We start from the raw sequence: 12,307 nt of genomic DNA, 5'->3' as shown, positions 1-12,307 counted from the left end.
CAATGATGCTAATGGCTTAGAGACCAAGTCTTATTAATGCCATCTACTAATGGGAATGTCAGAATAAATTATCTTCTCTGGAACTGTGGGCCGTCTATCTGCCACCTGCATGGGAGCTCCCAAGCTTCAGGTTTCTGTCTGCCCGATGCCTCCTGAAAGCTGGGATGCTTTCCAAAGCAGCAAAGGGAGCTGTAGGAATTTGGGTATTTCAGGGGAAGAAGTTCTGCTGTTTGTAGAGGAGACTAGCAGAAGGACAGGTTCCCAACCAAGTTCTATCTCATACCAGGGGTATATATATATCATAGAATCATAGAATGGTTTAGGTTGGAAAGGACCTTGAAGAGCATTAATTTCCACCCCCCCTGCCATAGGCAGGGACACCTCCCACTAGACCAGGTTGCCCAAGGCCATGTCCAGCCTGGCCTTGAACACCTCCAGGGATGGCGCCTCAACAACTTCTCTGGGCAACCTGTTCCAGTGCCTTACCACCCTCAAAGTGAAAAACTTCTTTCTAATGTTTAATCTAAACCTGCCCCCTTCCAGTTTAAAGCCATTCCCCCTTGTCCTGTCACTACATGCCCTAGTAAAAAGTCCTTCCCCAGCTCTCCTGTAGGCTCCCTTTAGGTACTGGAAGGCCACAATAAGGTATCCCCAGAGCCTTCTCTTCCCAGCTGAACAGCCCCAACTCTCTCAGCCTCTCCTCATAGGAGAGGTGCTCCAGCCCTCGAATCATCCTCATGGCTCTCCTCTGGACACGCTCCAGCAGGTCGATGCCCTTATTATGTTGGGGACTCCAGAGCTGGACACAGTACTCCAGATGGGGAGTAACATATCTGAAAAGGTTTCTGGTACATGATAGCCAGAGCTTTCAGTGAGAGAGCTTAATGTATTTTACGAAGTTGTCTGTGCATCTCGGGGAAGGGAGAGAGGTCATAGAGATAAATGGGTCCTGCTACCCAGCTGCCATAATTCATTGTCTGGTTGGTACAAAACACATAGTTTAGTTATATACTAGGAATAATGTGTCGTATTTCTGTATTACCTCCCATTGGATAATCTCAAACCAGTTTTTTTTTAAATTGCACGTCACAGTTCACAGAGGCACAACAATTTATACTTGCATCTCTTTAGCTGGCAAGAAAACAGAGGTATGGGTAACTTAAGGGATCACAGCAAACGATCTTTCCAAGATCCTAGGGAGGAAAAAGGATATCTGAATCCTGGCAGTACTGGTCATCTTACCTGTACCCCTGTCTGTTGTTGCCATTGACCAATACTAGTGGTGAGATCCCGAGGTTAATTTGGAGAAGTCAGTGAGATGATGGCAGCAGGCAGGTTTATGGAAGGCAGTCCAAAAAGAACGAGCGTTAAATCATTCTCTTAAGTAATAGCCAGCTGCAAAAATGCAGGGTAAGAAACAGCTGGCAATCTGAAATGGTCATAAAATGAACATTAGATAACAGTTTCACGGTGTTCTTAAATCAAATGCAATCTGGAGTTTATCAGTAGCATAGCTCGCAAGACACGAGAAGGTCTTGCATAGAGGAAAGACCAGGAGTATTATGTCCAATTTTGAGAGTTATTTTGGGGGTAGGATATGGGCAAGTCCGTGAGGGTTCATCAGAGAGCAGTGAGAATGGTTTGAGGGGGAGACAATTTGTTCAAAAAGGAAAGAGAGGACAAACTTGGGTTCTGTAGTCTGAAGACGGCTGTGGAGAGTTGATATTATTCTTCAGATATAAAGATTGTCTAAAAGAAGAAGGGAAAAAGATTGTTTTACTTATTAGACATTAGGCAGTGCGTTAGACAGAAATAATGGGATTAAACTGCAGAGAATTGGGAAATATATTTACAGTAAGGATAATAAATATCATAATAAATTGCCAGAGGGGAGGGTGTTTTCCTCTACCTCTGGATATCTTTAAGAACTTACTAGACACACATCTGTCATTTATAGCTGCCCCAGGTGTAACTGGTCCTGCATTAGGACCAAGAAGCTGGATAAAGTGATTCTGGATGTCCTGTCCAGCCCTGTGATAGCTCTCCTGTCTCACATATAAAGCCCATTTAAAACTGCTTTTGTCCTGCTGCCTCCATCATGACAATAGCTGAGGATAATCTGAGGTCCCGCTCTTGCTTTTCTGTTCAATTCAACAAGTTCATGGGCAGGACAAACGTCTCCCCATGATGGTGTGAGGCTAAAATTTACATGCTATTCACTCCTGTTTCAAAGCACCTTTTCTGCCTGACCATGACTTTGCATTACTCACACTCCTCCAGCTCTGGCCATTACCTACTGATGTGGTTTATTGCTGAAATGTGTGTGATGCCCAGGAGTCTAACAAAGGGCCTGGAGCCATTCTTTTCCCGTGATGATTGCCTCTCTTACAACCAATACTTCTGCATATTTTGCCAAAGATGTCTATTCGTGGATCATTTTAGTTGAAGTGTTATAGATTAGCCATCTGGATGAAGTTGTCCAAGTAATGTTGGATGTTGCAAAGGACCGTTTCTGGTATAAAAGCCACATTCCAGAGGTTAGGGGTTTTCCTAGGGCAGAAGCTCGGTATCTGCGCAGCACGATCCTGCTGCAGTATTGTCACGTTAAAAATCGTATTAATTGTGATTCCTAAGCTGTGTTGGAGTTACTTCTACATCTGTCTACACTTTGAAGTTTTCCAATTAAAAAATAAATAAATTAATACAGCATTAATTTTACAGAGAAGAGGGACCTAATATAATAGGCCATCACTGTAGCTTGCTAATCCTTTTCTAACATTTTTATGGTCTAGTTTTAAACCTTTCAAGATTGTTAGGGAAATTTAATGATTATTTATATGGGAAATAACATCTTTTGTCAGTGTCACATTTATTGGAAGTACATTTATAAATTGGTCAATGGACAAGTTCATTTGCAATGCTACGTTCTAGGGGAGGTCTGGTACTTGGTAAGCAAAGGTGACAATTTTGGAACTAAAACTATGGGGCAGATTGCTTGCTTCTGTCCTGAGTTTAGAGTTGCTAATATTTTGAAATAAAATGAATGACTTCTCTTTGAAACAGACTTCAATTTCCCATAAAAATAAATGGGTTTTGGATGCATCTCTGATAGATTTGCTGTGTACAGCTCACTTCTTACTTTTTTTTAAGTCCATTTAAAGGTTGCATCTGTCCTGCTGATTCCATCATAGCAATAGTTGAGGAAAATCTGACATGTGGTTTTCACTATTTTGTTCAACTCAGTGAATTGTGTTCTTCCCGTTCTGCTTCACTTCATCTGCTTGTTTTGTCCTTCCATTGCATCCCGTTTGCAGGCTTCCTGGGGAGCCTTTCTTCTCAGTCATAATCGTACTGTGCTAACTGCGATCGTGGATTAAGACACTATTTTGATACACAAAAAAAAAAAAAAAGGCAACATAAAAATGAAATCACACTAAGCCATGTATTTACTACATACTGTAATTTTTTCCCCTTTGTTTTTATTTTTTGCAGATTGTTTCTCAGAGGAAACTCTCGAAGTCCTTACTCAAACATGGGAACACAGCAGGAAAGTCATCTATAACAGTAAGTCTTTCTTAAATACACTCTTATTTTCCTGTTATTTAGAAATATATACTGTGACTAATTCTCCCTAAAAGCATCCTGCTAAGTTGCCAGAACAACCCTTGATTGAGAAATGTATTTAAATTGTTTATTTAACAGATTACTTCTACTGTTTCTGACAAATGCATGTTGTAAGAAAATGGCAACAAATAATGTATGATTTGTACAAAACCCACAGTATTTACTACTACTCCTGTTAAGGTATTTTAATGACAGCAAGAAAGTTGGGCTGCTTGATTGCTTTTAGTTGAAGGTCTAGAACCTTCAGAAATTCATGTTGTCCTGCTTTGACACACGAAGGAGTCTGATGTTTCTTGGCCCTTGGGCTTTTTCCAGTTTCTAAAAAATAACCCAAATCACTCAGAAAACACACACACATGCACCCAGCAATACCAGATGCAGAAGTTTGATGAGATTAGGTTTTTTAGCTGTGTTGTAATGCAATTATGGACTGGATAGTTATAGCCCCATGCGTATCCTAAAATCTGCAAATCAGATTTCATCTTTCTCTCTTTCATCTTTCTTTTTGCTGGCTTGTTTGGGAGATCAAGCTTGTCTGCACTGAACCTAGCATGCTTGTGACTATTGCAGCTCTGCATTAAGACAAAGGCTATAATAAAATATTCTGCTTTGGGGATCTCTGCTCTGTTGCCTCATGGGGTTGAGAAGGATTTTTTTCCTTGATGTGCAATTAGCCAGATGGGTTTCTTTTGGCTTGACTTTGGAATTTTTTTTCTGCCTTCAGCCACAGAAGAGACAGCAGACTGAGAAATAATGCTTTCTGAGAGCCCAGGGAATTTTCTTACATGTCTTCCTTGGTGCTTGGTTAGGAAGGGATTTGCTTAAATGCATAAGGTAAACTCATTTTTGATCCGGGATTGGAGAGGAATTCCCCACTCATCTCACTGAATAGAACCAGGAGAGAGTTTTGCTCCGTAAATAACATGGTGTGGTTTGCCTGCTGGGGTTATCTGGGCGTACTTCTTCTCATCCGTCCCTGTGGTGTTCTGGATCCCCGTCCTGTTCTATGAGGGACACAAAGGAGTTTAGTCTTATGAAAACGCAAATACTCTAGTTCAGCTAAAATCATTAGGCTTGTTAGTAGAGTGTTCTGGCAAAAATTAATGTCCTGTGATACACAGAAGATGAGAGAAAATGATAATAGTCCCTACTGGCCAAACACTTGATGACAACCATGAAATATGGACCTTAGTTACTTGCTTTGGTTTCCGGCCAGTAGTACTAAGGAGCAAGTTGACTATACTTGAATGGGAGAAAACTGAACTCAGACAAAAATTATTGTGTGAAAAGTTTCCTGCCTCAACAAAATAAGTCAAAATGGATTATTTATCATTATTTCTGGACTTTGGGTATGTACCAGGTGTCTTTCAAGTATGGAAGTTACAAATACAAGATTCCTAACTTGTTTAGTGTAGTGAATTACCAGCTCTTTATAGGATTTTGAAAATTCCTGTCTTGGCATGTTTTGCTGAAATTATATTAGACCTTTGACTGTGTAATGTCTCATCAATACAATTTTATTATATGACAGTGGAATAAAAATAGAACCTTGTTCAGCTTCTCCAGTTAGAAGTCTGTCAACCTGTGTAGGAGAGGGTTCATTATTTTCAGTTAAAAATATTTGTGAAACTTGGTGTGCAAATCCCGGAGCACTGGTGATCATGTACAACTTATGATCTTTTAAACCATCAGACTACGTGGAAGAGAAATGTTGTGTCAGAGACTACAAGCCAAATTTCCAGCAAGCTCACATTTGCCTGGAACATGTGAAACATCGCACACGTGTCTGATGGTACTTTCATGCACAGTCAAACATATGTGCCCCTACATGGCTGAATATGAATATTTTGCATGAGTAAATACAATAATTTACTGCTGTGAGGTGTCACAGCCGGAATAGTCTCAACTCAGGGAATTTTACTTAATTTAATTAATTGCCAAAGATACAGTCTTTTGGGCGACTTAATCTCTGGGGAGAATATTTACAATATGGAAAGATTTTATTACTGTCAAATAAAATGTAATGTGATTTGTTTCAAAGAACATCTTTCAGTGAAGTATCCCAGGTTTGGTTAATACTTTGTGTCCACTGAAGCATTTTAATGGCCTCGTCAGGAAGGATATTGTGGTTGGTTTTGGATTTTTTAACAACATTGCACGGCACAGTGACTAGCATCGTTATCAGCATGGTTTATACCATCTAAAAGAATCACACTACATTATTTTAGTGTTACTGTCTTCTGACTCAGTCTACAGTAAATGGTTTTGCCAATGTAGCTATTGAAGAAAAACTACATCAGAAGAACTCTCCTACTGTAAACGTGCCTTACATGGCAACTAATGACAGGTGACTTCACTCCTTTTGCCATTTAGCTTGCCAAATGATGCTGAAGCAGTGTAAAAATAATTAAGCCTTAGACTCAAATAATACAACTCTTGTATAGCTTTTTTGTCCCCTTGGACACTTAGAGACTGTGGAATTCGCTGTTATCCTATCCGAGGTAAAGTACTTGGTCACAGGAAAGGGATCCCTGATGCATGTTGATGTATGTCCATTGACAGGTGATTGACAAGGCAGGGTTGCGTGATACAAAGCGATTCAGGTTTGTAGGCTTAACAAGGTGCCACCCATCAGCTGAGCAAGGGATTCACTGAATGCTCTTAGGCCTTCCTGATTCCAGAGAGAAACATATTAACTTGTACCACACTTCAGTTTCCTAATGAGGTCTGCAGTCTTCCTGCTGGAAAATGATGTCTTTCTGCCCTTTCATTACACCATGCAAAACTCATATGTAGCTTTCTATTTAGGTGATTGCTGAGGAATTGTCTGGCAATGACGACTACGTTGAACTTTCATTCAGTGCACGGAAATTGGATGACAAGGTAAGCTGCTTGATATTAACCTTACTGAAAGATATAAGAATGCCTGCAAATATAATTTGATGAGATTTTCCCCGACAGATATTTTTTGCCTTATATTATTAAACACATCAGAGATTTCAGATGAATGTTCAGATTTCCTCAAGTTGTGAAGTAATTAAAAAAAAAACAACTCACGGGAATCTAATTAAAACCAAGACAATTTAATTACTCTATAACCAAGACATTATTTAAAATGCCACAGATCAGAAGTGCTTTGAGAAGTGAGATTTCCATAAGTAGTCAAAGACATTATAGTTGAAGTGTCTTAAAATAAAGCTAGAAAACTTCATAACAGCTCAGTCATGATATACTTTTTATTCAACAAAATGTAGCTTGAATGTGAGAAAAAGACTCTTGCGTATTTGTTAAAAATTTTTCCCCTCTTTAATAAGAAAACTCTCCACTGACTCAAACACTATTCTTCATTATAAGGACTACCTCTTTCTGAAAATAACCGTTGTTGTTTAGCAATACACTTTTAATGAGCACCTCAAGCAACACGCAGACCAAGAAGTCCAGAGGACTGCTTGTAAGGCACACTCTGTTATTTCAGTGTAATAGAAGACACATAATTATTTGAGATAATCTGGCGATTTGAGATAATTTGAGATAATCTCTGTAATTAATAGATGTCACAAGACTATGACCCTTTTTAGTCCCGTCTTATATATGAAGCTGCTTCTAATTAGATATATATGGTAACACTATATGAAAGTTTACGATTCTGGTGCTTCAAGTGTGTGCTTGGAAACATATGACATGTGAGTATCTTAAAATCAAATCAGTGAGAGTACTTTTGGATACATACATCAGATTTTCAAAATCAGGCCATAACTGATAAATAATATTTTCGTTCAAAACTGCCAGAGAAACTCAGGCAAGCAGAAAGTACACAGAAAGATTAATAGTACTGGAATTTATTTAAAAGATACAAGTAAATAACATAATTGTGCTCAGGGTCACTAACAATCATAAATGATCAGGACCGGAATTTCATCTAAAAGATGAATTACCTCTTCCTTCAGAGTTGCTGGAGACTTAGTGTTTCTGAATCACGTAATTTATTTAGGTGTCAAAATGTAGATTTAACAACCTCTGTTTAGACAGCCATCTTCAGATGTGATTTCCGAAGTTGTACACAAGTTTCTTCCTGTTCCACATGCTGTCATATCTAGAAAAGAGGAAAGCACTTACACAACATTGTACGACTTCTCTTGGTAATTCATTTTACAGAAATGAAAAATATAATCTAGTGTAAATATCATGATTTGCTTGTGGCCTTTGTTTGTATAAATTAAAAGGATGCTGTCAGACTGTGCTTCTGAGCTAGATCAGTGTTGTCTGGTCAATAGTGGTTGAAACACTTTATGGGGATAAGTTAAGGAGGATTATTCTGAAATATTGCGAGAACATTGCCATTCTTGCCATTTTAATGTGTCCTGTCAAGGTGGGCTCCATCTAATAAAAAATTCCTGGGTGGTGCAGTGTGGAACTCAGGCAATGACTTACTGTGTGTTATCTGAATCAAAACTCCTGTCTTCAGCTGATGGAAATCACTGGAAGCCTATTACAGTAGAAAGAAGTATTTCAGTTTCTTCCAACTAGAGACGTAGCTCTAAGCCTGGCTGAACCTTGGCTGACCTCTTTTATAAGAAAAGTCTATGGCTTTTGGTATGGCTTATAATGAACTTTGACATCAGTAGATGCAAGACACTATTAGTAATTATTGTTATTAAGGTTTGAAATTATTCAAATTGCATAGTTTGGCCGTTGGTGAAAAAGCACGAGTACCCTGACGTCACATAAAGGTCCAAAAAAACATCAGAGAATTGAGAAGAGCCCATCTTGTAAAGTTCCAAGCATGGTTTTGCATGCCTCTCCCTGCTCAGTGAAGCGAAGACCTGAGTAGAGATGAAACATCATAGAAGTAGACTGAGGGCTGGAACTGGACTTGGAGTCTCCTGAAAGACAGAGGAAGCATGTGGGAGCAATGCTCTGCTCTGCTACACAGGGTGACTTGTAACCCCAGGCGTTCTTGCATTGGTAGCTGTGGGGGTGGCAGAAGACCAGTTGAATCCTAATGTCTCACAACCTGTGGATAAAGAAATGGGGGGAGGTTCTGGACATGCTTTAACATCAAAAACATAAATCAATTCTTTTCATCCATTACCATCAGTGGTATCTTGAATGGACAAGAATTTTCTTCCTCCACCCTTTAAAGGAAGACTCCTTGAAAGAGGATCCAGAATGTAGTCCTTCAAAGTATGAGTTTCCTCCACTAAGGAAAAAGGTGTGAACAACACATTTCTGGCAGATTAAACAAAATTTGTTGGTATAATTTAACAGGTAGTATATGTTTATTGTGTTTTTTTTTTCACTCCCCTGACATAAAACTGCAAGAGTTTTAGAGAGGCCATAAACCAAGTAAAGCCTACTCAATTTTTCTGGGAGGGGTGGCTAAAACATTCCATAAAAAATTATAGGAAGTCACAGGTACAAAAGTTTCCTTTAGTTAACTGACTTTGCAGAGATAAAAGTTATATTTTTATTGCAGTGCTTGTTGGGAAGGTATAACTGCATTTTCATGTTTTATTGAAGCCCAGTCAGCTCAGATGGCACATCTTTGTTTCAAGAGATCCACTGAGAACACTTCACGGTGGAACAATAACTTTTGGAAAGGTTCTATTGCATTAATAGCTGTGTCACAATTACCATAACAAGCAGCTACGGTTTTATGATAGCTATAATAAATTGTGAGCACTGAGGCAGGCAAACTGCTTTCCCCTTTCTGAGAAAAGCAGTTATCATGGCTTGAGAAAGATTATCCAGCAAATGTCTGCAAAATACAAGCTAATACTGCTTTTTTATATACTTCCCAAGTACTAAATGACTGCCAAAAAAATCCTGAAATGCCGTATGTTGATACGGAAGAATTTTTAAAGCTGAGTAGTCTTTTGGCCGCTTCAGCCCTTTTCTGTGGGACCTTTGACTTGACCCCAAACCAGAATTTTAAAAAGTGTCATGCTCTGAAAATGTACTAAAAGATGTGTCAAATTAGGTGCTCAGAAACCAAGGTAGTTAATTTTTTAAAGCTTAAGCAATGTACTTATGTTGTTACTATGTAGCTGCTGCACATACTGAAAGAACAATGTGCATTGTACTGCTAGCAAATGCATTGCATTAATCATTTAAATATTATTAAAATATCAAAACATTAAACCTTTATTGCTGCTATTCTTCTTTCAGAGGATATTCTGGTGAGATAATGCAAAGCTGTTAGATTCAGCATAACAACCAAAAAGCTTTGAAAACCTTAATAAATATGAAATGAAGTCTTTCTTCAGCATATCATTTTTGAGCTGTTACAAAGCGTCTTTAGTATTGAAGGACTTTTTGTTTATATCTTCATTCTGAAAGGAACTAGGCTTTGTTTTTGCATTGAAGGGGGAATGATATAAGCTATCATCCAGCATTAAAATCTTTCCCTTTAGGTGCTATTGCCTTGGTAGTTAAAACCAAATATTAAAAATTACTTTCCTTGTGCTGATTTGCTGTTTCAGCTTTCATGATACTCAGCTGGGAATGATACTATATTTTGAGTATTACACAAGATCCCAGTTTCCTTTCTGAATTTTTCTGCACTTCAGGGTGCATTCTTTGGGTGTATCATTTTGAGGTGTTTTGTTTCAGATAACTTTTCTTATCAAACTTGTGTTTGGTAAAGAATCTGTTAACATTAAGTTTTTACTCAGCTTCAACCAGTATACTTACATGTGAGAAGAGGCAGCTCAATCTTTTTTAACCCTATATACTCTGGATTTTGATGTCACTATGATTAAGCCAGCGCCCTCACTCTTTGCTTGTTCTCTTTGGTATGCAGCAGTAATCTGATGGAATTTGATCACCAAAGCCCCCTATATACTAGCAGTTTCAAGCACTGATCAGAGTCCAGATACTAAATCTACATCAGGGCCTTGAGGCAAACTCTCGAGTTACAGACTGTTGAGTTTTGCGGTGGTTCTACGTGCTTTTACATTGAATGTCTTGTAACCACATAACTGGAACAAATAGGCAAACGTACGGCTTTGTTGTTTAGAGCTACACAGGATAAGATTTAACAAATACATATGCACATACTTTGCATCACTTTCTAAACATACCATCACCTTTTCTCTAGTAGGAAAAGAAACGGATCATTCACAGAGCAACACTCTGAACACAACAACATTGATAGAGCTCATCTTTAAGGCATGGAAAAAACTTTAGGTTGCTTGAGCCTTGCCTAAGGCTTCGTGGTCCCTAGGAACTCTCCTCGTTCTCCAGGCATTCAAATTCAAGCGTCCCTTTTCAAAGCACTGATTTCACTGGTGGGTTTGTTTTTTTTTTTTTGCAGTTGTGGAACTGTAACAATGTCCTGAAGACAAATTTGACCAAAATGATGTGCCCAGACTTTGGCTAGTATCTTATCCAAAGCTATTCCTATCCCAATGGCTATCCAGCTAGTCAAAAATAAGTATGGTGGGCATTTGGTGAGGAGAAAATTGTAGAACTATGTAGTTCTACCCACCTGGAGTACTGCGTCCTGCTTTGGAGTCCTTGGCACAAGAAGGACATGGACCTATTGGAGCGGGTCCAGAGGAGGGCCACAAAGATGATCCAAGAGCTGGAGCACCTCTCCTATGAGGATAGGCTGAGAGATCTGGGGTTGTTCAGCCTGGAGAAGAGAAGGCTCTGGGGAGACTTTATAGCGGTCTTCCAGTATCTGAAGGGGGCATACAGGAAAGGTGGGGAGGGACTTTTTACAAGGGCATGTAGTGATAGGACGAGGGGGAATGGCTTCAAACTGGAAGAGAGGGTAGATTTAGATGAAATATCAGGAAGAAATTTTTCACTATGAGGGTGGTAAGACACTGGAACAGGTTGCCCAGGGAAGTTGTGGATGCCCCTGGAGATGTTCAAGACCCGGCTGGATGGGGCTTTGAGCAACCTGGTCTAGTGGGAGGTGTCCCTGCCCATGGCAGGGGGGTTGAAACTAGATGATCTTTAAGGTCCCTTGCAACCTAAACCATTCTATGATGATATGACAATCATTTTCACAGTAACGCTTTTATTGAAACACTGGGAGAGCAAAGAGAATTCCTCATTTCCCCAAACTGATGTGAAGGTGTGTGGTTTTGGATATGGCCTATAGAGAAGAATGATATTCTTATGCATAAAGTTAATCATGTGACTCTTTTGAAGAAGAAAACTAAGAAGGGAGTTGAAACTACAGAAAATGGCCTCCATTTTAGTCCTGCTCTTGCAGCATTGCACAATTTGAGTTATCCAACTTCCTCCCCCTCCAGCTGTGGAGAGCTAACACCTGGCTGCTCTTCGGTTTCCCAGCCAGCATGAGCAGAACAAATGAGATGTTATTGAAACAAAAGAGGCTGTGGCTAGACTGCAGGAGCACTATAGAAAGCAACTCAATTTAAGTTTGTATAAAAACGCTCGGGGTTGTTAGCTGGATGCAAGACCTAGAGGAAGGTGTTCTGCAGTGCAGTGATTGAACCTCAATGCCTGTCACAGATTTGCTTGTACTTAAGAGATATCAAGTAGTTTTCTGCATTCCCCTGCTCTTTTTGTCATCTTAACATGGGCCTAAAGAGGACTTTCTTCTTTAACCTTCTCTAATACGTCTTGCCAGTACTCATGTTAGTTGGTAGCAGCACAGTGTCTTGGTAAATTATCTTCTGTTTTGAGAGGGTGGGTGGATAGTGTG

At 39.4% G+C, this 12,307-nt stretch overlaps 1 protein-coding gene across 1 annotated transcript in view; it reads left to right on the top strand.

Annotated features, from left to right (window-relative positions):
- Positions 1-12,307, top strand: part of CPNE4 (copine IV) — a 197,158-nt gene that overhangs the window by 86,033 nt on the left and 98,818 nt on the right. The window contains exons 3-4 of the mRNA XM_009879598.1: positions 3,493-3,564; positions 6,433-6,507. Coding sequence (XP_009877900.1) covers positions 3,493-3,564; positions 6,433-6,507 — 147 coding nt within the window. The remainder of the gene's footprint in view (positions 1-3,492; positions 3,565-6,432; positions 6,508-12,307) is intronic.

This window comes from Charadrius vociferus, unplaced genomic scaffold (genome assembly GCF_000708025.1).
Source record: "Charadrius vociferus isolate BGI_N301 unplaced genomic scaffold, ASM70802v2 scaffold722, whole genome shotgun sequence".
Lineage (NCBI taxonomy): Eukaryota > Metazoa > Chordata > Aves > Charadriiformes > Charadriidae > Charadrius > Charadrius vociferus.
Note: the sequence above shows the minus strand (reverse complement) of the source record. Positions and strands in the feature narration are given on the sequence as shown.